General features: G+C 40.4%; 1 protein-coding gene across 1 annotated transcript in view; it reads left to right on the top strand.

Annotated features, from left to right (window-relative positions):
- Positions 1-9,699: 9,699 nt before the first annotated feature.
- Positions 9,700-26,920, top strand: part of mfng (MFNG O-fucosylpeptide 3-beta-N-acetylglucosaminyltransferase) — a 31,960-nt gene continuing 14,739 nt past the window's right edge. Inside the window, exons 1-3 of the mRNA XM_022205530.2 lie at positions 9,700-10,463; positions 21,210-21,255; positions 22,215-22,317. Coding sequence (XP_022061222.2) covers positions 10,080-10,463; positions 21,210-21,255; positions 22,215-22,317 — 533 coding nt within the window. The 5' untranslated portion in view covers positions 9,700-10,079. The remainder of the gene's footprint in view (positions 10,464-21,209; positions 21,256-22,214; positions 22,318-26,920) is intronic.

The raw sequence follows: 26,920 nt of genomic DNA on the forward strand, positions 1-26,920 counted from the left end.
GGAACAGTAATGGATGGCAGTTTGAACACTAACACAGCAAGACCACTGGCCACTTTATGAGATTCTTCTGTTCAATGTCCTGTTAACACAAACAGCTGATCAGCCAATCACATGGCTGCAATTCAGTGCATTTGTTCATTTAGACGTGGTCAAGACAACCTGCTGAAGTTCAAACTGAGCATCAGAATGGGGGAGAAAGGGGATTTAAGTTACTTTGAACGTGACATGGTTGGTTTGAGTATTTCAGAAACTGCTGACTGGGATTTTCACGCACAACCATCTCTAGTTGATACAGAGAATAGTCTGAGAAAGAGAAAGCGATGGATGTGTGGACCAGCATGCCTTGTTGATGTGAGAGGTCAGAGGGGAATGGGCAGACTGGTTGGAGATGATGGAAAGGCAACAGGAACTCAAATAACCACTTGTTACAACCAAGGAATGCAGAATACTATCTCTGAACCACAACATGTCCAGCTTGGAAGAAGATGTTCTACAGCAGCCGAAGACCACATCAGGGTTCCTGTCAGCTAAGAATAGGTTCATCAAAAACTGGACAATAGAAGATTGGAAAAAATGTTTCCTAGTCTGACGAGTCTCCATTTCAGCTGTGACACTCAGATAGTTAGAACTTGGCTAAAACACCATGAAAGTATGGATCCATCCTGCCTTGTATCAACTGGTCAGGCTGCTGGTGGTAAAATGGTGTGGAGGATATTTTCTTGGCACACTTCGGGCCCCTTAGTATCAATTGGGCATCATTTAAACACTGTAAGGTACCTGAATGTTGTTGCTAACCATGTCCATCCTTTTATGACCACAGTGGACCATCTTCTGATGATACTTCCAGCAGGATAATGCTTCATGTCACAAAGCTCAAACCATCTCAAACTGGTTTCTTGTACATAACAATGAGTTCCATGTACTCCACTGTCCTCCACAGTCACCAGATCTCAGTCCAGTAGAACCTTTAGATGTGGTGGAATGGGAGATTCACATCATAGACTTGCAGCCAACAAATCTGCAGCAACTGCATCACGCTATCGACTAAAACCTCTGAGGAATGTTTCCAACACCTGGTTCAAAGTATGCGACTAAGAATTAAGACACTTCTGAAGACAAAAGAGGTTTCAGCCTTTTGCTAGCAAGGTGTACCTAATAAAGTGGCCAGAGAGTGTGTATTGCTTACATATGTACAGTAGATCATAGATTAGAGATGTTGTCAAATTCAAACCAGCGCCCACCAAAAACATAACCGAACACTGATTCTCATTTTCTCATTTTTGTACAATTAGACTGACTATTTAATTATCTAAATGCTGAAGTGTTTGTCCATTTACAGCTGGTTCTAACAGTAGAACTGCTGACAGACACTGGACAGTGGAACATCTTCACTCCAGTTCTTAACCACTTATTTTGTACCTGGACCTGTCAGGTTAGAGAATGTGTTTGTTCCAAACAAAGGACTTTTATTGTTTTAGCTCAAACCTTCTGGAAAAGCTTCCCCTTGCAGTCAGAACCACTCAGACAGTGCTTCAATTAAAAAGCTTTTAAAAACCCCACTTGTACTGACTGCCATTATTTTTTTACAATAATCATATGTTTTCTGCTTCTTTGTTGTCCCCTTTAATGTTTTAATGCTTTTTCTAATATTTTACTGTTGCTCTTTTCTAATGTTTATTTTTTGGTCTTTCCTAAATCTTAATAATCTTTATTGTTGCCCATTTCAGAGGTTTTACTGTCTTTTCTAACATTTTACCATATATTTTTAATGCGTTATCTTTGTAGAATTGTTCTTGTCTTTTCAAATCTATACTTTTGCTTTTTTTTGTGGTACGTAGATACAGTCATTCTCTGAGGAGTCTTTTTTAATTCTGAGAGCTCGTTTAGATCTCTAAAATCTGAAATTACAGGATGGAACCTGGAAAAGTAAATGAGACACTTCATTTTGTGTTTTGCGTGTCTGTCTGTGTCGGCCTCACCTGTCCAGCAGGAGCTACATCTTCTGTTTTGTGTTGCTGTGTTTTGTTTTGTTTTATTTATTTTTGTGTGTGTGACATTCTGCTAAATCAGAATCTGTTTTTAGTGCAGGCAGCATTCTAATCTATGTTTAGCTAGTTTAGTTAGCTGGGCTTAGCTTTTAGGCTGCAGGGTGTTTATAGAGCTGGATTTCAGGTGATAAAATTAATTATTCCTAACTATATTAATAATAAGGCGTTTGTTGATGTTTTTTCTGTGCACATTTAAGTCTAGAATTCTGGGTGTAAACATTCTGGTGTGCGCTTGACCAGCTAGCTATTATGCAGATCTTATGTTCACTGTCTCAGGTTCTTCAGTTTGTTGCCATGGTGACTTACAGTATACAGAACGTGGCTGACAGTGACATCTAGTGGCAACATGCTGTAAGAGAAGACAGCTACACAGCCCCATAACACAGTTTAAACAGAGATGAAGTGATGCAAGTCAAAGATATCCTTTAAATTCAATTTGAACAAGACTTTTTTCCTCTGATCAGCCTGATTCCATTTATCGTGGCGTCTACTGAAAATGCTTTTTAGCATAAAGAATGATGAAGTCATTAAAGAAAAATAGAATTGTTTTTTTTTTCGGTATGTTTTATTGTTTTTTTACAATTATTTTCCCATAGAGACATAAATGAGAGAACAAATGCAAATCACTTCAATTAATACACTCATCCCCGGAATGTAACAGAGCTTTGTTCAGCAAATGCAATAGAAATAATAAATTCACCATTCCCATCCCTCTATGCTACCCACCCACCCCAAGGTTTACATGATGTAAAGCACATTTGAGGAGTAATAAAACACAACTAAGGAAAGGAAAGCAAAAATAGAGCGGATAAAATAACAGATGGGTAAATTTAAAAAATAAATTTGAGAAAAAAAATCTATTAAAAGCTTTTTTGAGACTTTTAACAGGTCCAAGAGGATACAGAAGGTTTATAGCGACCTCTGCTGACCATTTGCTATAAAACAGCCACATCACCTGCTATATATGCACCAATAAAAGCAACTCTGTAATACCTATAAGCCACATTTTAATCCATAATTATAGCCAAAACATGAAAAATATTCTTCTTAACACATTTTTATTGTACATTCTTATTATTTTGAACCACAAATCCGATGTAAAGGCTTTAAGTGAATCAATAGACACAACGGTTTTTACCAAAAGTAGATTCTTTTGCTTTCCAACATGTGTCAGATCCAGTGTCAATAAAATCCATGAAGATGTTTAACATGTTATAATGGATTCCTGTTTTAGCTGGACTGGTTTCAGCTGATGCCTCAAAGACACTAAAGACAGCATGGCCCTCTGACTGGCATTTCTACTCATAAACTCTCTGCAGGGCTTTCTAAAGAATATTCCACTTTGTAGTTTCCATTCATGATGTTTAATTATCGTCGTGTATCATAATAACTGCACCCTAAGATTAGATCAGCCTGGAGCAAAGCAGTCTGGTTTAGAAGAACGACTTTCATGTTATCAATTAAAGGTTGAAATGTCTTATCTTTTTAAATAAATTGCATCTTTAACCTCCTTAGCTTGCAGAGATTGAAGCATTTTTTTCACAGTTTCAAACCCCGATGTGCTCTCTCATTCTGAGAATTGAATTTCAGCAGAAGATTGAAGGTTAAGAGGGGGATTTTCAGGTACTTAAGCTTTGCTCTGACTGGGGCATATCAGAGACACACACACACACACACACACACACACACACACACACACACACACACACACACACACACACACACACACACACACACAGAGGTCATTTTACCTGCCGGTGGAGTTAAGTGGTTTCCTCTTTGGGGTTTAGTCTGTCACCGGGACCCAAGATTAGCGCTCCACGTCTCCTAAAATGCACTGATACAAGATGATTTCCAGCAGGTAAAATGAGGACAGAAACGTCTGTCCCGGTGAGCCCTGCTTTTTGATTTGCTAGAAAAATGACATGCAGACATCTTTGCAGACATTTCACAAAATTTTGTTGAAATATTCGTGTCATAAGGAGATAAACGGCCATTAAAGCATCGGTTACATCTTACAATAAAACAAAACAAAATGAAAAATGCATGTTCAAGCAACTTCTGTCAAGTTTTAATGGTAAATTAATGCTTATTCCACCCTCACAGACTTATTTCCATTATGACTGCTGTTTTCAAAGTTTGCAGCGCTTGATCTTATGACTTCCTCACTTTGTGCATCTGTAATGTTTCTTCAATCCCAGTTCTTGAGTGCGGTCCAAGTCCCTGTCTGACTCAGAGCTCAGAGAGGCAGACAGACAAAGCCCTGAAAGGGGGTCTGGTCCCTCGACTCTCCCTGGCCCTTTGTTCAAAGTGGGGCCAGGATGTACTCGCTGTTTCAGAAAGAGGACTTTTCAGCTAGGCCGTAAGGCGATCCTGGGCCTTTCCTAGCCAGGGTGTGCCCCGGGCGTCTCTGGTTTACCTGCGGGACCAGGAGGGGCGGGGCGGGGCGGGCTGGGGAATAGTGGGGATGAGGAAAGCAGCTGGTCAGTGGAAGAGGGAGAGGAAAGGGGAGGGAGGGATGGATTGTAAGGCGAGAACGCTGAGAAAGGACAAATAAACAAAGGTGGCGATGAGGGTCTGAGGTGAATTAATTGTATCAAGCTCTTTCTCTCTTTGGTGACGGTCTCCAGAGACGGCAGCTCAGGGAACAGGAGACAGAACTGGGCTGCTATCAGCTGAGAGAGACCTGCAGATTCATAAAAGGACACATTCCACGCTTCCTCCCTGAAAGTTCAAGTCCAATGCACAGCTAAACAGTTTGCAATCGTAGATGATGTCATGTCTGGATGATGCCAATGGGTTCCCGAAGCAGGTAGAGTTAAATTTGACAGAGCAGATTTATTCAGAATTCTCCAACTTTAAGACTGTACATTAGATTAGAACCAAACAAACAGCAGTCCAGACAGATTTCTTTAGAGACACGTTGTTTGTGGGATGTGAAATGTTCTGCCTGTGCACCATCAGCCCATCTTTATTCACCTTATTATCGACTGTAACAACTTACTGTGTTCTGCCTTAACCCTCGTGTCGTCCTGCGGGTCAAAATTGACCCGTTTTAAAGTTTGAAAATGTGGAGGAAAAAAAAGATGTTTTCACAGTGAAATTTCTGATGTCCACATTTTCATTTTTTGGTGGAAAAATGAAATGTTAAAAATGTTTCTTAAGAACATTCACAAAAAAAATCAACCAAAATCCAGCGAATTTCACTGGATTTTGGTTGATTTTTTTTGTGAATGTTCTTAAAGACAATATTGGACGCTTTGCTGATATATCTGTAATCACTTTAGATTTTTTTGGAAGATTTTTATTAATTTTCTGAAAATATTTACAAGAATTTTCTTGCCAAATTTGGGGATTTTTTTTAAAATGAAAACTTTTACAGAATTATTAGATTTTTTTTCCTGAAGGTTTTGCAAATTTTTAGAAATTTGGGGAATTTTTTTTGCTGAATTTTGGGATTTTTTTCAGACAAGGAAATTATATTTTTTGGCGCCTACAAATGAGGACAACAGCAGGGTTAATACATCTGAAATTAGAAGGTTACATGAAAGCAAAAATCTATTTTTGAGTGAAAAACTGCTTCTTTTTTTTTTTAGCATGTTTGTCTTATTTTCAGACACTTATGACAATCCTGGTAAAATAGAGCTTAAAATAAGTTTTCCCAGCTAATTTTAAGATCTCAATATTCTAAATATCGTATCTTATTTAAAGAAATCTTACCAAGACATTTTCCACTTGTTCTTTTGGCAGATTTTTCACTTATTCCAAGGTAAAAGTGTCATTTCTTGTTTTGGGAGGGGCATTTTTTTTCCAGTGTACTCTCCAGTTCTCTCAACTCACTGAAGTCATGAAACACCATTTTTAGCCCCTCAGGAGGGGTTTAATGATGCTGATGGAAAGCACTGGCAAACATTTTGCATTAAACTCTCCCCACAGGTGTTTGATTGGGTTGAGTTCTGAGTCATAATGAAACCGTTCAGTGAGCCTTTGTGTCCTGTTGATGGGGGCATCGTTGAGGGATCAGAGAAATGTTTCATCGCTGGATAAAGGTGATTATTCAGAAGTACTTTTTACTGTTTTTACTAGCCACTGGTTCCTTTAATTCCTCACCAGCCTGTAACACACCTTTTTCTCCTTTCAGTTTATTCAGACTGTCGTTATCACTACTTCCTGTAAATCTCACATCAAGCCAGCTGCTTACAAATAAAAAATGTAATTAGATTGTTTGTTCACCTCTTGAAATTGACCCTCCCCATTTCACTCCAGCCTCACGACTGTTCTGAAACTTGCAGAGACACACGAGAGTCGGTCTACTGTCGGGTTTAATCCTGGCAGACAGCTCCCTTTCAAAATTACCACCATTAGGAAAAACCAACATGAAGATATGAGTCATCCCTGTTGCTTTACTTTCAAACTAGCTACGTTTTTGAGGACATTATCTGCTTTAAATGCTTACTGACTGATTTCAGGAAGCGTTTTTGCTGTTTTTGCATAACAGAAGATGAAACTTTAATGACCCCCAAATAAAGCAACCTGTACTTTTGTTTTGGAAACGAAACCCTGCTATTGCAAAGTCGTAATTTTAAACTTCCTATACAGCAGTTTTGCAGTGTTTTTGGGCACAGAGAACCTTCAGAAAGCTGTGTAACGGTGAGTGTGAGCGCCGAAGAGGAAGGAAGAAGGCGGAGAGTTTTGCTGCGGTTTGCTGTTTCTGGCTGAGTGAACAGATGACACCAGACTCACTGGGCTGTGATAAGTTGTCTGCTGTAAGGTTTGTGATTGATTCTTACGCTATGAATTTTTGCCAGATCTTCACACACACGTGCACACACACACACAGACAGACAGACAGACAGCACACTGAGATGAGATAATAAGAGATAAGAAACAGACTGATTGAAGTGAAGTAGCTGAAAAAAGAAGAAAATATCAGCTGGGTAAAATTTTTTGACCTGTTGGTGGTGCCAGGTGTAAAGTTAGCTTCAGGATTCATCCTCTGGGAGAACAGGAGCGCCCAGTCGCTATTGCAGACAGTATATTTTGATTTGTGTGAAATAAATTAAACAAAACACTCACAGTCTTTGTTAAAAATGTTGAGCTTCACAGTCCTACAAACAAGCAGTTGAACAAACGTGTATGGTGAAAGACCAGACAACACGTTGTACATAAACCATCAGATTAAGGTAAGTGTTGGTCCTTAACAAGCGTTGCACGATCAGACTAAAGCTGCTTATCAATGAGAAGCAATATTACAGAGTGTGTACAGTTGTGGCAGACCATGTGTTGTGGTCTTCAGTGAATGTGTGCCATCATCTCCACTGGCTCCCTGTCAAATCCAGACCAGAATTCAAAATCCTCCTGTATACATTCAAAGCCATCCACTACCTCACCCCTCCCTATCTGTCTGATCTCCTCCCCATCGCCTCCTCCACCCGCTCTCAGATCCTCTTCCTCCATCCACCTCACAGTGCCCTCCTAACCCTCAGCACCACGGGGAGCTTTCAGCCGCTCTGCTCCCAAACTCTGGAACTCACTCCCACCGGACATTTGAAATATCGATTCTCTGCCTCGCTTCAAATCCAAACTCATCTGTTCAAGACTATTTATTCACTCTAACCGCCTCTTTCTTTAATTATGTTTTTTAATCTCTTTTTGAATGGTTTTTCCTGTAAAGTGACCTTGGGTGGGCTGTAAAGGCACTTACAAATAAAATGTATCACTGCTATTATCTTGTTCTTTGGGTGGATTCCTTCTTGTCTTCTTGTATGTATGGGTCCAGATGTTTGGGAGCATGATGAGTCTGGAGTAGAAGACCTTGATCTCCCCGCCTCCCGACACATTGGATTGGTCCACCACCACAACTCCTCCTCCCAGAAGGTCCCAGCAATCACCACACACAGCTATAAAACTGCAACCAAGCTCTCAGTCAAGGCGGCTGGTATTTATTTGTGACCAGTTAGCTCTGGCGACTTTGTGTGAGTTGTGTTTGTATTCCTGTGCGGGCCGTCAGTTCCGTAGTCACTAAAGGGTGACTGTGGACAATTTAGAGCTTCTGCTCATGGAGCCTCAAGTCTTAGTGGCTCCAGTCAGCAGTCCACCAACTTCATGAAGAAGCTATTTGGTAATTTGAGACTTCATGTACAGTGTGTTGAATGTATGTAAGGGACCGGTTTTGTTTCGTTCTGTGCATTATTCACTGTTTGTATTAGTTTCTGTTACTTGTGTGAGGTGTTTTGTTTGTGCTAGCTAGGTTAGATACTCTGTTAGCCTTCATTTGGTTTTATTTTGTTCTTTGGATTGGCGACATCCACCGATCTTGCGTGTCTTTCTGATCAGTTTTGTGTTAATTTGCAACTGAGCAATAAGTTCCTTTTCCTAAACCAATTACGTCTGGTTGTTCTGTTACATCCCGCTGAGGTTCGATCGTAACGCCATGTTACTTCTTGCACATTTAAAATCCTGTAAAGTTAATTTTAAATAATAAAACTAACATCCTCCCAAGGAATTTACACTCAGTACCTCACAACATCATAGTGAAAATGGATTCTTAAAAAAATTTCCAAATGCAAAAGTTAGTATCTGTCGCTTGCACCCTAGTGGTGTCTTGGGTACACGGCGAAAAGTAAAGTTGGTTCAGCTAAAATGACGAATGTACTTGAAAATATCAGTTTTTACTCTGCTCAACAAACGTCTTTAGTTGGAGTTCAGGCAACAAAGACTTTTTAGTTGACTATTTATTATTAGAAACCTGCAAAAATGCGTAGACAGCTAATAGAAATCGTAGGTGTTAATGGTCAACTGTTAACTGATTACTTGTCACTAATGAGATAAACATAGTAAAAATTTATAAACCAATAAGGCAGATGTTGATGGACATGTCAAACAATTGAATGCAGACCTCAAAGTTGTGTGAGCAAATTTCAAAGCACAAATTTATGAATTAACTTAACATTTTAGCTTCGGTGAAATACGTTGGATTTGCTTATTTCTACAGCTCAAAATATCAGTTGTTGATTTTGGGAATGATTTTATGTTGTCTCAGCTGGGACTTGGCACTTGAAATATCTTGTATCACAAAAAACCCCAAAGAAACAACAACAAAAGTTATTGAGTTAATGGGAGTATTGTATTAGTTTCGCATTCGTCACCTCAATTATTTATTTTAAATGAGGTGCTTTGATGTAAGTGCAAACCCATAGAAATTTCGTAGCTTAACCTTGCTATCCGAATGTTTTGTTGAGGCTGAACATTCTTGTTTGCTTTTTAGAGACCAAAAGTATAACATGGAACTTCTAAGTTCTTAATTCAGGATCTGGCCAACTTGGCAAATTAGATCTTTAAAAAAAAATAATAATAATTTGAAAATTTCTACAAATATGTTTCATGTAATTTTTATCTGGTCATTTTACATAAATGAATGACGATTGGTGGGAAGATTTATTGATTTAAAATTAAATCTCTACACCACAAGAAAGTAAAGTGATCTACTGAGTTAATTGTATATGTAGGTTACATATAATGTCCTGCCCAGTGCTTGTGCCCCATATTATGTGATTCAGCCTCGAGTAAAGATTTTAACCGGATGTGTTTCACGGTTCCAGCTGCTGTGCTTTATTTTGAAAGCGTCAGGAGGAAGTCGTCCTACTTGAATCCGTGTAACTTGACCGCAGAGAGGGCAGAGCTGCGACAGTAAAGTCAAATATATCGTAGTGGCAGTGGTTTCTATTCAGAAAATGAGAGGAAATCCGTGTAGCTGTGCTTTCACAACAGGCTAAATTCTAAAAACCGGATCAGCTTTATGATTAAAATCACTCTGATAACCGATAATCAATCATGGAGATCATAAAGTAATTAGTGAGGAACTTTGACGACAGCGTTATAAAGAAGGAAGAAGAAGAAGTGATGGAGGAACCGCTACGAAATTAGACCAAAATTAATTAAAAAAAAAACCACGAGGATGACTTTAAAAACGGGGACCAAGAAGATGATTTTAACGCTCTGTGGGATGTAAAGAACTTTTTCTGTTCTACCATGCATAAGAGATGGATACGCCGGAGCTTGCCCCTCTTGATTTTCACCTTCTTCATCATCCTCTACGTGGATTTTCAGCTGCGCGCCACCAGCCTTCCCAGAGTCGCTCATCATCCTTCAACCCGTGCGCCCCTGCGCTCCATCCAGCAGGCTCCGTCCAGTGCCAAGGACGCGCACAGCCCGGCTGGCAATAGCAGCAGCAGCAGTGGTGGTGGCGAAACACGTTTTACTGACGTGAAGGGAGGAATCTCTGAGAGTGCACATGTAACCGAGTCAAAACTGGAGCTGGAGGACATCTACATCGCTGTGAAAACCACCGGGAGGTTCCACAAGACGCGCCTTGCGCTTCTTTTGGAGACTTGGATCTCCAGAACCAAGGCGCATGTAAGTGTTCGTGCTCCCAAAACTGTCACACTTCAGAGTTTCAGCTGCCGTTCTTATCCAAAGTCACCATCCTCACTAAGATAACGGAATATTCCTCAGTGGCACATCATCAGGCTGCATTTGAGCTGGTCATCTTCTGCTGAATCAAACCAAATTACTGATATCACCGTGATTAAAACAGTGATCACGACAGAAAAATCCTGAGAAAAGAGACTGACTTAAACAGTTACACATGTTCTTATTTCACAATCAAACCACAGTTTCTCTGTTTATATAGTTTCACAGACAGTGGCTTTACAGCAGTTAGAGGTCATGCGAGAACACATGAACTCATTTAAAGTGAGCATTTCATTCCTTTACTTAAAAAAGCCCATCTGACTCATCAGGCACTGTGCTGTAGGCCTAATGATGACATGAAAACACTCGCTTCCTTTCTGCTGTGAAGCTGTAGGTCTGCTGACTGACTGATGATTAGTTCTTGAGTGACTGTCTGTTGTGTGGACAAATGTCAATTTACTGGGGGAAGAAATGCAAAAAGCTCAGAGACTAAACCTTTTCTTAATTCCAGCCTGGGGATAGAAACATGTTTGCAATTTTGCAGTGTGTTTGACTTCATCTTAAACATTTAGGGATTGATTTGCAAACTAAAAAGTGCATCTGACGTGACAGTTTCAGGGCTTTAGTTTGATTTAACGGCTGCAGTGAAGATGCAAACACATATTTTAGTGAAAGCGGAGGCTCACACAGAAAGTAGGAAACTAAAAGCCTTGTCTTTGGAGGTATCTAGAAGTAATTTTAAAATATTTTACGACAGATAATCCAATATTTTAAACATGCAAGAGCTGTGGTAGTGGATGCAGAATTTCTGAGAAGCACTGGTCCCTTATTTTGAATTGCAAATAACAGAGTCAAAAAAAAAATTTTTTTTCTCTCTCTCTGTCATAAACACACAAACACACTCTTGATGGTGTTTTACTTGTCCCTTCACTGTCCTCTCAATGAGCAGCATGTTAAAGCACTTGAGGAGGAACATCTGTTTATCTCATAGCGCAGCATCTCTAATCTGCAGAGAGTCCATTTGTCCAGCCTGGCTCCAAATCAGACTTGAGTTAATCTCTGGAAACAACGTGTGTCATTTTGAGTTGGCACAGAAATTATCATTGGCTTACGTGGTTCACAGACACGGCATCTTCAGGTAAAAAGGCTTGTTTTTCAGATAGCTGTATTTAAATACATACCACATATACTTTGTAACAAACATATCTTGTAAATATACTCTCTAAATACAGAAGATTACATTTGGTTCTGTGCGGTGCTTCTTTATTCCTTTCATGAAACAGGTGAAACTGATGATGAAGCATTCATCTGAGAGGTTCCTGTTTTCTGTTCCACAGGCCACACAGCCCTTTTCGAGAAACACAGATAGAAAATGAGACTCTGTTGTACGGCTGAAAGAGGACGATACTTCCTGAGAGTTTCTCGCTCTTCTTAGTGCAAACGCAAAATGCAAGATTTGTTTCCCTTCCTTTCCACACACACACAAAAAAACCAGAGGACCTAATATATATTTAGTCGCATGAACACACAAAAACGCAAGCATGGAGCCTGTAACGCAAAAACGCACACAAACAGACACACAGGAAGCCGTGCAGGCAGGTTGTCTCGGCTGAGGGGAAGCCGCCTCCGAGTAGTGACTCCGTTAACAATACTGAAACGGAAGCTGGTCATAGAACAGGAAGTGGAGAGGCCGATTGCAGAACAGAATGAACCTCATCTCACTCAGACACACACACACACACACACACACACACACACACACACACACACACACACACACACACACACACACACACACACACACGCACGCACAGAGGCAGACACAGGGTGAAAAGTCATTTCTCACCAGCTTGGCAACTGCTGTCACTAAATATTGTCTCTAATCTGCTTAGAGCTGGAAACAGTTTATCATTTCCACATTACAACTTCCAGATCACAGAGTGTCTACAAAGGAACACAACATTTAGTTACAGGTATCTGGAGCTGAATGACACAGTGTTTTACTTTATGATAAAAATGACAAAAGTCAGACAAAAAAACTAAACACGACAAAATTTACAACAACCTGATGCAAAATGACAAAAACAAGACACGAAACGACAAAAAAGGAGACAAGTGACATGAAACAAAACAAAAAAGAGACAAAAAATTAGACAAAAAAATCACAAAGTGACAAAAAAATGCACAAATGCCAAAAACAAGACAAAAAATTACACATATGACACAAACAAGACCAAAATTACAAGAAACAAAATGACAAAAAAGTAGAGTAGCAACACAAGCGAGACAAAAAATCCCACAAAATGACAAAGATGATACAAAAAAGACAAGCAAGACAAAAAGGAGATACAAAACGACAAAACGGGAAACAAAATGACAAAAACATGAGACAAACGGCAAAAGTCAACAAAAAAAACAACAAAAACAAGACAAAATATTACAAAAATGATACAAAAAATGACAAAAGACTAATGAACAATCTATTATTTTACTTTATGATCAAAAAAACTTGTCATGGTCTAGAAATTATTTTAAATTTATAGTTTTACTAATTTACAATCTGCAGTTAATGTCTTCTCTGTCATTTTTACTTTTCAAACGTATCCTGTGGGCCACATTGAACCCTCTGGTGGACCAGTTTTGGCCCGCGGGCCTCATGTTGGACACCCCTGGTCTACAGCAATGCCACGAGGATACTTCAGAAAGTCACACCAGAAAACATCCAGGACGCGTTCTCCTTTAACTTCAGTGCACTTGGTCCACTGATGTTTGTTTACTTTTCATCCTTAATTTTCTTAAGTTTTACTGCTTACGCTGTGGTTTATCATCAGAGGTTTAACTCAGCCTTAGTGGACTGAGCTAAGAGCATCAGAAGTAGATTATTTATCACCAAGATAAAATGAGCTAAATTGCCCGGCTAACACAGCTGTACTCACCACGCATCTTATCAAGGCCCATGTGTGAAAATCTTGTTTGGAATCAGCTTTTGTTGCTTCAAGAAAGTTTGTTTCCCGGTTTGCTGCATTCTGAAAACTTTCCTGACAGATATAAAAGGCACAGGCATCTTTTAGTCTCCAGTGAACCGTCTGCTTCAGAGTTACAGCTCTCCTGGTTGTACAGAGCTAATAAAACGCTGCAGAACGGCAGTGTCAGAGGAGCAGTTACTTATTGAACGGGACAGTTCTTCATGAGGAAAAGCCTTCTCTCAGCACTTGTCAGTTTGAGGTTTAAGGTAGTTACACATCAAAGTAATCAGTCTGTTTAACAGCACTTTGTTAGCCTAGCCGCGCTAGACCCATGTTCTGAAGGCACAAGGGTCTGGGACCGCTCGACAGGGAGGGAGGCGGACTAAAAGGTTGTCTTTCAAATCACTCTGCAGCAATTGGGTAGGTATACAACCAGTCAGCGCAATGAATAGGCTGACGGAGTTCCTAGAGCACCGGCGGATTGTGGCTAAGTCCCATTAGCTTCCCAACCACCGGAGCCAACTGGTATATTAAGGATTTGCCATATCCCGTTGGCATAAGTCCAAATACGTCTTTCTTCTCAATGAAACACTTCAGTGCCGTCCTTTGTTTATCTTTCAAGTTGAATTTTAGCTTCAAATCTTTAAGGGCTGTGGCCAAAGCCGAGTCGAAAGATAACTGTTTATTGTGCGCCGGTTGTTTCTGTCAGAATCGTCGCGCCTCTGTCGTCACTTAGTTACGCCCGCCTTCTGACTCTACACTTCATGGTGATTGGTCCGGCCAGTTTTAGGAGAATCCAGCCTCGAGCCTTATGGAGGGTAACTAGACCCACCCGGGCAGAGAATTAAATTCGTTGCCGTGGGTTGTCTAGCGCGGCTAGGCTAGCACTTTGTTTCTGTGTAGTTTAAAAAAAAAATTGAGACTAAACTCAAAGATTTTATTTGAAAAGAAGACAGAAAAAGAGCACAAAAGCATATTTGGTTTAAGGAAATCTTGGAATCATTGCAGATTTGAATTTACTTCTGCACACGAAGGAAAAATATAAAAAAGCTGAGAGAACTGGCTCTTTAAATATGTGATATGAACATGTACTTGAGCACAATATCTGTCAGTTTCACAACAAATTCTTACAGATGTTATATAGAGTTCACATATTCTTTGGATATTAGAAAGGTTGCTTATAGTTATATAGCTTCCATTTTATGAAGTAAAATTTGTCCTCAATAGCTCAGACTGACTGAGTTATTGAGAACAAATGGAAAAAAATGTAGAAGACAGTTTTCTAAACGTGACAAAAACTAATTATGGATAAAAGAAAGTCGTTAAATTTAAACTACCAGTCAAAAGTTGGTATTGCTGAAAATACTAATAAAGTTAGCAGCTAAAACAATGTAAATAACTTCTTGTGACTGTCAGGATTGATTGAATCCAGTGAGCTACAAGATACTTTTGCGTAGTTGAAATTAAGAAATCATGGAACAATTTTCTCTCAGCACCTTCCTCAGTGGGACACAGGGAGGGTCCAAATGGCAGATTCCCCACCATGCTGCTCAGGAATCACTAAAATATTGATCTTTATTGAGATATATCACAGTCATTTGCTGTTACGGGGTAGTGCAAATCTTACTTAATGGCCCTTTAACAGCGTGAAAAACAAGTTGAGATTTATGCATTCCCACCTGACCTCAGTGAAACGTCCTCGCAAACTATGTTTACGAGCCGCTTCAAGCCCACGCTCTGCCATTTTTGTTCCTGAGCGCCAGGTTGACTGATTTCAGTGCAGGTACTTTGCTGTGAGTTATGACCAGAGGAGAGGAAACTAACTGTGACGGCAGCTTTTTGTCAAGGGGATTCAGAGGCGTAGGTGTTGGCAGTTGTTGTGGTGATAGCGGAGGGGAGGATTGATCCAGGTATCTCGTTACTCCACCTTCTGGTTCAGTGACGGAGGGATGTTTGGGAGGAATGGAAAATGACAAAAAAGTAAATAAACGGGGCCTTCGGGAGAGCAAGTGAGGGAGGGGAGAGCTTCATCGTTATTAAAATGACCAAAGTGAGACAGAATCAAGACCTGATGGATGACTTGGGCTGCTACAGTAAAACGATGTGCTAAACAACACCATAGACTGTATATAAAGATGGACGTAGCATCTGGCTCCAGAATTGAAGCCCACCCGGAAGTGTCAAAAACTTGCAATATCCCGCCGTCCGCTAGGGTTGGCTCCAAAAAGCTTTTGCTCCATAGACCCCAATTCATTTTTGGAAAAAATAAAATTTGATAGACTGATGTTCTACAGCTCAGGATTTTTTTCCCGTTAGTTTTCATGGTCAAAATGAGAGATCAGGTGGCCGATCTTAAAATAAATCAATACTGAATTTTACATAAATCGTTAAAGTTGGCGGAGCCAGGGGGCGTGGCTATACTTGATAGACAGCAACGGAAGCCTCTGCGGTAAAATGTTGGCGGGATAAGAGAGTCCTCAGCTCTCAGTCTGGTCCGCCCATAGACTGGTCCTGCCCCTAGTTGCTCTCCGGTCCAGTCTGTTTGATGACGCTTTTTACATCACTGGCTCCAAAAAATCCAAAATGTCGACCAGGAAGTAGCAAAATCCGGGCTTCATTTTCTCGGCGTTGAAACCAGAGGTGGACAGAGTAGCCAAAAAATCGTACTCAAGTAAGAGTAATGTTACTTCAGAATAATATTGCTCAAGTAGAAGTAAAAAGTAGTCATTCAAAAAATTACTCAAGTAAGAGTAAAAAGTATTTGGTGGAAAGACTACTCAAGTACTGAAAGTACTGAGTAACTGTTTGACTGTAATGTCTGATTTATATCTTTAGAAACGATGTGATCAGACAGACAAAATTTAAAATAATGTGCAAATTCTGGTATTTCCAAATAATAAAATAAAAAATAGCAAAAAAAAAAAGCATACAGCCAGTCAAACAGTTACTCAGTACTTTCAGTACTTGAGTAGTCTTTCCACCAAATACTTTTTTACTCTTACTTGATTAATTTTTGAATGACTACTTTTTAGATCAGGGGTGTCAAACACGCGGTCCACAGGCCACAGCTGGGCCTCCAGAGGGTCCAGTCTGGCCTGTAGGACGACTTTGTAAAGTGTAAAAATGACAGAGAAATTAACTGCAGGTTGTCAATTAATAAAACCGTAAATTTAAAATAATTTCTAGACCATGACAAGTTGTTTTGATCAGAAAGTAGAATACTCGATTGCTTGTTCTTTTGTTGCTTTGTGTCTTATTTTTGTGATATTTTGCCTTGTTTTTTTGGTTTATTGTCTGACTTTTCTTTCACGTTTTTGGCGTTTTCCTTTTCCTTTTTGTATTGCTTGTGTTTTCTGTCTTTTTTAATCATTTTGTGTTTTGCTTTATTTGTTATTTTGTGCATTGTTTGTGTTGTTTAGTGTTTTTTAATCTGGCTTTTGTTGTTTGTCTCGTTTTTTTGTCATTTTGTTTCTTGCTTTTGTCATTTTTGGTCTCGTTTGTGTAATTTCTGTCATTTTTTGTCTCGCCTTTGTCCATTTTTTTGTCACTTTGTAATTTTTTGGTCTCACTTTTTGTCTCTTTTGTTTTGTTCCGTGTCGTTTGTCTCATTTTTTCTCGTTTTATGTCTCATTTTTGTAATATTCTGTCTTGTTTTTGTTGAGTTTTTTGTTTTTGTCTTTTTTGTCTGCGGTTGTCTGTTGCCGTTAGACAGGAAGTGGCCAGCAGCATCACTTCCGGTGTCACACCAAAATAAACCAGACAGTGTCAAACCGTCACAACAAAATAAAGTCCCTATGAACAAATTTTAACTCACAAAAGGAAATATAAGTGGCTCTTACGGAGCCAGAACAGTTTTGAATAGGTGAAATGACTTTACAAATATCTGTAGTTCCATCAGGAGCTGCTCAAGTTGGAAATGGAGACGAATGCAACTTGCTTTTTGCAATGTGAATATTTCACATCAGTTTTCACTTCTGCAAAATTGCCCAACTGGAAGCCTTGCATAACCAACTCCCATTCTCTGATGAACCAAATAGGAAGAATTGTTGTCGTTTTTGACAAATCTAGTTGTAAACTTCATCCTAGAGCTGAGTATAAACTTCAGTTATCAAAGTTACGGGGACTGTTTTTGTTTTTGACAGAGACATTAAATGCGTCACATAATGTAACCTTTTCAGCAAATTAATGGATCAAATATCTCACAATTTTCAGGTCAGAATGCTGCAGAGATGGTTCAGTTATTAGAACTGTGTAACCCTTAATTTTAGCTCTGTTCCAGTGTCTGATGCTGCTGCGCACAACTTCACTGCAGTTGTTGTCTGACAACAGAGGAAGAACAATATATGGGAATTAGGCTGTATTAAAATGTAGTACATGTGAGAGGAGGAGGCAGGGAAATGGATCTAAACACCAGCTGATTTTAGATTGCAGTGAGCCAGAACAATCAACAGGAAAATGCTGTAACCCATTCATTCCTTGTTTATCGGTTTCACAGTGTTGTCTCTGAATGTCCTTCATTTCCCTCTGGCCTGTAGGGATACAATCAAAGCTAATGCTAACGTTAGCCAAACTGGCCACACAGTGCACCGACGCTAAGGATATTTCTGGTGGTGTTGTGTGGTGTGAGAGTGCCTTAAGACTCTTGTGTTCACTCTTGCAGTCAACCACAGACCATTTGGTGTGCTTTAGTGGTGGCTGAGACTTTTCAAAACTAGCAGAAACAGCTCTAGAAAGTAAATAAATGTGGTGGACTGTTGGAGCTGGATGACTGTTGTGGTACTTTGTTGGCTCAGATTGCTTGTACAGCTAGGAGGCTATCTAGTTGGGCTGGGGGAGGAGGTGACTTTATATCTTAATAGCTCCGACCACAAAACACAATAAAAATCCACCATATCGGACCATTAAATCCAGTCAGTGTTAGTGGGTAAGCAGGTTTTTGTCGCCATAATACCCCTACACACAGACACGTCTACATTTAGATATATGTAAGGAACCACTGACATAATGCCTTCTATTGCACTTAAAGATTAACCCAACCCTGACCTAAACATACACAAAACCTGAGGCAAAAGAACACATACGCTACCATTCAAAAGTTTGGGGTCACCCAGACAATTTCAGCTTTTTCAAGAAAATTTCCACTTTTATCCATGTGCTAACATAACTGCTACAAGGGTTTTCTGATCATCAATGAGCCTTTCAGCACCATTAGCTAACACAATGTAGCATTAGAACACAGGAGTGATGGTTGCTGGAAATGTTCCTCTGTACCCCTATGGAGATATTCCACTAAAAATCAGCCGTTTCCAGCTAGAATAGTCATTTAGAACATTAAAAATGTCAACACTGGATTTGTGATTAATTTGTTTTATCTTTATTGACAGAAGACATTTCTACATGACCCCAAACTTCTGAACAGTAGTGTACATCTGGATCACACATTCGCTCTGTCGCCCTCTGCTGGCCTCCATCAAAACACTTCTCAGTCACAAGTTCATTCTCTTCTGGTCTTTAACAATCAAAGACGTATTAAATCAGAAATATTTCAGTCTCACAGATAAAACAGCACATCGTCATCTTTTTTGAAAAGACATCCATGGGTTATGTTTCTGTAATCTCATCATGTAATCCAGGGATTAGCTGGTAGTGCCTGTCAGCAGTCTGGGAAGCTTCTCTTTCACTGCACATCTCTGATTCACACACACATGCTGACACACAAACTGTATACTTAGTGTCTGTCTATGGTGGGAAATTTAGTTTCGCACCACGATCACTTCACACTCTAACCTACTATCTCTTAATGCCACATAACACATATACAGCCCCTGTCAAAAGTTTTGAGACGCTTTCTCATTCAGATAAATTAGAACCCGTCTCAAAACTTTTGACAGGGGGTGTACACGCACTATTCTGCCTGTGGAAAGTCACTTATCTTGTCTTCATATTCTCAAATCCCTCATTTATGTTGTGGAAAAGTATATTAATTTCAATTTTATACATATTTGTGCTGCATTCAGGTTATTTATAGTCTTAAATTATGCTTCTGTAATTGCAAATTATGGCTGAAAAATGACAATTTCCTCTGTTGGACACTAGGGTTGCACCTTTTTCACACTCTGAACTCACTTTTTTGAAAATGCTTTTGATGCACCAAAATATCACCCTCACCTTTAAGTGTGAAAATGTGAAAAGCAAATTTTTCTTGTGAACAAAATGCTGCTTGGAAACAACCGGGAATAGACAACCTTCTGCCTCCTTTAAGTTCCTCTGTGATCACTCGTTTTGAATTTGAATATATGAAATGCAAGTTTTGGTATTTTAATATTTTATCCAACACATGTAAACATTTCTAGGATTTGACAAAAAAGGAATTATGATTTGTGTTTGTCATATTTAAAGGGTTAGCTGTCCCTCTCTGAGGTTGTTTAGTGCCTTACTGGCAGAGGAAGCCGAACACGCTGCTCGTTCAGCCTGAGGGGCTGTGGAGATGGAGTGAGCTGCTTGTTGATTGTTCAGACCCCTTGGTGCAAACCTCCCCAGACTCAGTGACTCATGCAACACACAGATTTGAATCTTTCCAGCCAAGAGTCTGCTAGATGAGACTGGTGCAGAGCTCCAACCGTCTGTGGAATTTATAAAATGTTCAATGAATTTAAAGAAATGTTCAATGATGACATTTGAATAGAAAAAGAAAGGAATATGATGCATTTTTCTAAGAAGTGAACAAATCTGTGTTTTTTTTTCAATCCCACAAGAACAAACAGACAACGATATACAAATACAGTGCTGTGATAGATTTATGCAGATTAGTAATAGATTCATAGATTTCACGTTTGTTTTTGATGACACGACACACAAATGTGACAATTGTAGCTTTACACCACTAGATGTCAGCATCTATCCATCTATCTATCCATCTATCTATCCGTCTATCTATCTATCCATCCATCATCCATCCATCCATCATCCATCCATCTATCTATCTATCATCCATCCATCCAACCATCCATCCATCCATCCATCTATCATACATCCATCCATTCATCTATCTATCATCCATCCATCCATCCATCCATCTATCTATCATCCATCCATCCATCCATCTATCATCCATCCATCCATCCATCCATCCATCCATTCATCCATCCATCTATCTATCATCCATCCATCCATCCATCTATCATCCATCCATCCATCCATCCATTCATCTATCCATCTATCTATCTATCAGCTGTGATAGCAGTAAGATCGAGGTGTTGTGATTTCAGATGTGCTTGACTGATGTATCTGCCAGAGAGCAAATTGACTCAGCCATGCAGTGCTTCTCTGACCACTATGGACCATAAATGTGTGCGTGCTGGTGTGTGTGTGTGTGTGTGTGTGTGTGTGTGCGTGTGTGTGTGCGCGTGTGTGTGTGTGTGTATGTTGTGATGTGTGTGTGTTTGTTGGTGTGTGCTGCCTCTGTGTGCAATGACTCATTGTTTTAGCTCACAGTGGGAAACCTTGTTTTTGTCACATCGAATTTGCTGCATCCAAAACGATATTGATCTCACGACTGTATGACGTGTGTGTGTGTGTGTGTGTGTGTGTTTTCACTCTCTAATGAGAACGCTTTCAGGACAATCTGCCACAGATGTGCAGAAGACTAAGGGTGCAGCCTCATCAGAGTGTGTGTGTATAAATCCCTGTATTTTACTTTGTTTTTTCTGTGTCGTCTGTTCAGACGTTCATTTTCACAGACACCGAGGATGAGGACTTAAGCTCAGAAGGTAAGCAGCGAGGTTTGATCTTATTTACATGTAAAGTCTGAATTTTAGATTTAGACTGAGATCCTAATACTGCGTGGGCAAAAGTATGTGGACATATCACGTGTGTCTACTATCTTTTCACCCAAAACGTCCTCTCAGGTTGCAGCATTCAGCCATAACGTTCCACCATGACGATGACCCACAGAACACATTCAGGCCTTTTGACATTTGGAACAGATTCCCTGGGATGTTCACACTGATGGGATGAGCTGACCCCTAAGCCTTGAACACTACTGCCTCAGCTTTGCATTCTGACTGTGCACACATTGTGCTTGCAACGATGCAGCAGCAGATTTACCACTTGACATTCATAGTAATATCTGAAACAGTGGACGGTCTAAGCAGGTTTCTCATTTCCAGCCGGCTTCTCATTTCTAGCTGAGAAGCCGGCTGATGAATGGCAAATTTAAACGTAGACTCCAAGCCAGAGCTTATCAGCCCACATCAGCGGCAGACCTCATGAATGCTCTTGTGTGCAAATAGCGGCAAATTCCTGCAGTCAGAGTCCAGCAGAAGAATCAAATTCGATTCAGCAAAAGAAAGAAGAAAAAACTGCTTCATGTCCTAGTGTCCACAAACTTTTGATCATGTAGTTTTCTCTGTTTCCAGAACATCTTTTCCCTTCACTCTCACTGTTTTACACACTCAGTCCTTACTACATTCATCTAACTTTCCATTTTTCTGTTTTTGCATCATTTCCCTTCTCTTGTGTCCTTTAATTGACTCTCTCTCATCTCTCTCCTATTTCCTCTCCCCTTTTGTCCTCCTGTTTCCATCGTCGCAAACATTGCTCAGGAGATATAGATAAACAGAGTATTATACAAAGTAATCATCAATACCTGCAACCATGTGCAACACCTTGGATATTGATGGCATCCAACTGTATAAATAAAACAAAAGCCTCTCTCTCTCTCCTTCAGGTTACAACATGGTGGTAACAGACTGCCAGTCAGATCACAGTCAGCAGGCTCTCTCCTGCAAGATGTCTGCCGAGTATGACGGTTTCATGGCCTCCAACAAGAGGTGAGACGGATTATGGTCCATCTATCACACTGCCCACACCGGCTTTAAAGATCAGATGAAGATTACAAACTTTCCTGGTCACCGGTGGGGAATCCGGCTGTTGCAGCAGGAGGTAGTGCAGAAAGAACTCAAAGAAGTAAGTGATCTTTCTGGTGAGAAAGATCACTTACAGGTGAGAAATACTGCAGCCACACTTATTACAAGAACACCTTCACGTTGGATTTATTGACTTTTACTCACACCGGAACAGTAGAACATCAATATTACGTGTTTTTCTGTTAGCTATAAATGCATGCATGTAATTTGTGATGGATAACATAATTAACTGAATAGGCAATCAGTGGCTGTAAAAGTAATCAGAGCTTCTGCATTCACCGTCATTTCTCAGTCATGTAAGTGAAGCATTTTCTGGACTGCCTCAGGCTACGTTTACACGAGGACCATCTTAACAGAAAACGCAAAAGTGGCGTCTTGTCTTCACTTTTTATTTCACGTTTAGACGAGCGGTTTTGAAGGAAATCTGCGTATATACGGTGACTCTATAGTGTGTGGAATTCGATTGGATATGCATGCCAGGCAGCTAGGTGGCGCTGTGATAAAACTCCGCCATGTCTACGCGCATGCGTACTATCTCCCTTTTCGGATCTCCGCCGCGGTAAATGTCAGATGGTGACTAGTAAGAAGAACTTTGTTTGGACAGACGAAGAGGCTGAACTACTGCTTTGAACCACTTTGGACTACAGAGCCACAAAAACATCTTTGTTTACTTCCTTGTACCGGCCGGCAAACCAAAGCACTAGGGCACGTATGTGACGTAATTACGTACACGACGTGGTCAGATCTTGGCGAAGTTTTTTTTTTTTCGGCACAGTTTTGCGTTTTGCTGTTTAGACGGAAACGTAACGGCGGAGAGTTTTCAGCTTTTCCACTCTGGAGGCCGGTTTCAAATTTTTGCTTTTTTACGGCCCCAAAACGCCGTCCTCATATACACGATAGGGTGTTTTGTTGAAATATTTTGAGGTTTTTACCTGCAAGCGTCCTCGTGTAAACAGGGCCTCAGTTTGAACCTTTGCTCCTTAATTGTCGACTGACATGTTCAGGTTCCTTCTTCCTCTTTACAAACAGAAATTATTTAGACCACACCGGTGCTTGACAGCTATTCATAACACATTATAAATACGCTGAGAGTTGAGGGTGATAAGGCAGCCTTAAAACGCTGTGATATCTTGTTTTAAATAACCCAAAATGAAGCCATTAGGGCTGGCCTGAATAGTGGTTTCTGGTCTCCGGATATTCAGACCCTATTAAAGACGAATATCCGAATATTCGGATACCAAAATTAATATCCGGATACCGCGAACGAATATTCAGATATTCGGGATATTCGGGCCCAGCCCTAGAAGCCATTGTACATCCTTATCTGCTTAGTACCAGACAACATTATATCTACATTTTAAAGGTCCTTATTACACCATTTTTTATTAAGTTAATGTGTGTGTCACATGCTGCCAGAATGCTCAAGTTTCACGTCATAATAGTGCACAGATCAGAGCTTGTAACTGCCAAACATACCCCATTGTCCTGTTACATTTTTGTCATGACATCAACTAGGCTAAATGACAAAGCAACTGCAGGATGTAAATATGGAAAATCAGGGAGGGAAAATCAATGTTTGCTCATGATTACAGCCTGATTACGATCAAGTTTTGTGCCTTACTGATGTGTCTGTATTGTGTGTTCTATATGGCAGAAGACATTTAATGAACATAATAAGCCGTTCACACCAATCTGTTTCCAACATAAAACTGCAGTATGCTGATGACAGCCCCAAAAATGAGGGTTCAGACTTCCTGTGTTTCATATGGAAAAAAATCTGAACAACCAATCCTGTCAGCCTGGTTAATGCTTTCTATGTCATTAGTGTTCTTTAGAAGATGTTAGACTGAGTTACTGAGTGTAGAGCAGTTTTATAGTATTAGAGAGAGGGGCAGGGACTTTGTAGATCTGCACATTCTAGCAGGAAGGAGTCATTTTCAAGGGCAAACTACATATGTAATTTTAATAAACAGAGACAAGTTTTTAGGTGTTAAAAGAGGGACTTTAAGGTTGTTGAATGGAGATGAAATAAAAAGGGCGAGTGCAAAGATTGAAGTGTGGAGTTAAGGTGAACACAAGCAGGTGGATCTGTTGGGCTGAAGAGCACTGGAGACTGAGGGAGGCCAGGGCCTGAGTGGGCAGAGTTTTGAACGAGCTGCCGGCTGAGCACCTTTGAATGGCTGTGAAGAGTGAGCAGGCGGGCATGGAGCACGAGGAGAAGTGCGGTCCTAAGATGGGTTGGTGCTTTGGCTGGTGGCTGTTCAGTGGAGCCAGCAGAGAGGATCTGAGCACAAAGATAAGACTGGTTAACACAAGGAGACACACAAACACAGACAGAAACTAGTTGGCGAGGTAGTTTGGCCTGAGAGCGACAGCTGCCACTGAGGGCGACGGAACACGGGCTGGTGACATGTGGGGGAAAATGTGGTCGATAGGCCACGCCCACACATAGATCTATGAACATACAAACAGAGAGAGACAGAGAGGAGAGGGCAAAACCAACAGGAGCACAGGCAGAGACAGTCCCTGCATTCAAAGTCTCATTCTTTTTCTGTTTCCCCTCAGTACACACTGCAGCTGCCCTTACAAGCTGTGTATTGCTGCATACAGAATGCATTTTATTCAGATATACTCCTCTGTCATGTGACCTTAAGCTATGTATGCGGTTCGTTCTCGGTGGCTCAAGCCTGTACGATGCATCTCCTTCTATGCAGGGGTCAGAAAACCATGCAGGCTTTCATACTGCAAAATCCGACCACATGTTGCAGGACACGCTGGTACTTTTAGATTATTGCATTTGACACACTATGTATTGCGACATCGTAAATCTTTTTCTGGCATGTGGAATTTGTACGGCATGCTATTAGTCATGACAGAGTATGCATTAGACAACATACTCACTGTCTGAGGCTGCTGTAAAACATGGTGGACAATGTGTTGTGTGTTTTAGATCTGTGAAAAATAAAGTGAAAATCAACAGCTTGTATTTGGTGTATGACTAAGGCATTGACTACTGTGGTGTTACTAAAATGGCAGAGTAATGTGTCTTCACTTTGAAACCTCCACACAAGTCCCACTGAAGAGGGAAGTGAGGCTGTTTGGTTTGGAAGGAAGCCTTTTGTGTTGTGAGGCAGCCATTGGGATGAATGAGCACTTCAGTTTGGTACCAGCAGCTTTGCAATTTGGACTCTGATGTTGCAGTGGAAATCTTGTTGGTTTGGAGTGAGGCTGGCATCACGTCCAGCAGTTATGATGGCAGAAGAATTAAAACAGCTCCATCACTCACACAGCAAAACAGCAAAACCGTACTCTGAGGATAGAAGGAAATCCAAACCAAGAAAAGCTTCTAACTGGGAACATTTCTATGATTAAAATATCTCAATTCCATGTTCATGTACCAGCCTTTTTCTCGGCTTTTTAACTGTTTCCAGTGGAAATAATACACATTCAATCACAGTAAAGAGAGCCACAGCTAAGACCTCCATCCATGTGATCATTTGTTAGAAGGGATTTTTTCCTCTGGGTGATGATACTTTAACAAGTTAGTTACAAACTAAACTGTGGCCAGTGGAACTGTGCAAAAGAATTAACTGAGATCTTAATTATTATATAAGGTGTAAAATGTCTACATGATTAATACAACATCACAACATACCTGTAAACTGTGATGTGAATTACTGCCAAACAGCCAGATCATTAAAATAATCATGAAACCACTTAGATACTCTGATCCACTGAGGACGGAACTCCACAGACCTCTGAAGGTATCCAGTGACATCAAGCACCAAGATGTTCGCAGTAGATCCTTTAAGTCCTGGAAGCAGCGAGGCTGGGCCATGCATTGGACTTGTTTTCCCTGCATATCGCACCGACGCTCATTCAGACTGAGAACTGTGAATGTGAAGGCCAGGCGGCAATTTGAACTCTTTGTCATGCTCCTCAAACAATTTCTGAGCAATGTTTGCAGTGTGACAGGGAGCATTGTTCTGCTGAAAGAGATCCCTGCAGCGCAGAAATCCTGTTGCCAAGAAGAGGTGTATGTGCTCTGCAGTGGTGTCTAGGTCGTTGGTGTCAAAGGAACATCCACCTGAATGTACAGCCATGGCCATAAGTTTGGACACAGCATGACTTATGCCTGTTTTGATGTCTATTACAGAACATAAGTGTATTGTAAGTGACAATTTTGTGGTATTTTCTAAGATTCACAAGCGTCATGATACTTGTGTCCAAACTTATGGCCATGGCTGTAGGTCCCAGGGTCTCCCAGCAGAACATGCCCTGCTGCCATCTCTTTCCCCTGGAAATATACTAGTTTTTACCCATATGTTCCCAATGTAGATGATTCTGGCTGGATCAACTTTGTTACTCTGACTGTTCTGTGGATATGCTGTTCCATACACACTAACAGTCATGCACTGTATTCTGACAGCTTTGTTTCATAGCCTGCATTAAGGTTTTCAGCATTTTGGGATGCAGTAGTCCTTCTGTGGGATCACAACAGTCCAGT

This window comes from Acanthochromis polyacanthus, chromosome 3 (genome assembly GCF_021347895.1).
Source record: "Acanthochromis polyacanthus isolate Apoly-LR-REF ecotype Palm Island chromosome 3, KAUST_Apoly_ChrSc, whole genome shotgun sequence".
NCBI lineage: Eukaryota > Metazoa > Chordata > Actinopteri > Pomacentridae > Acanthochromis > Acanthochromis polyacanthus.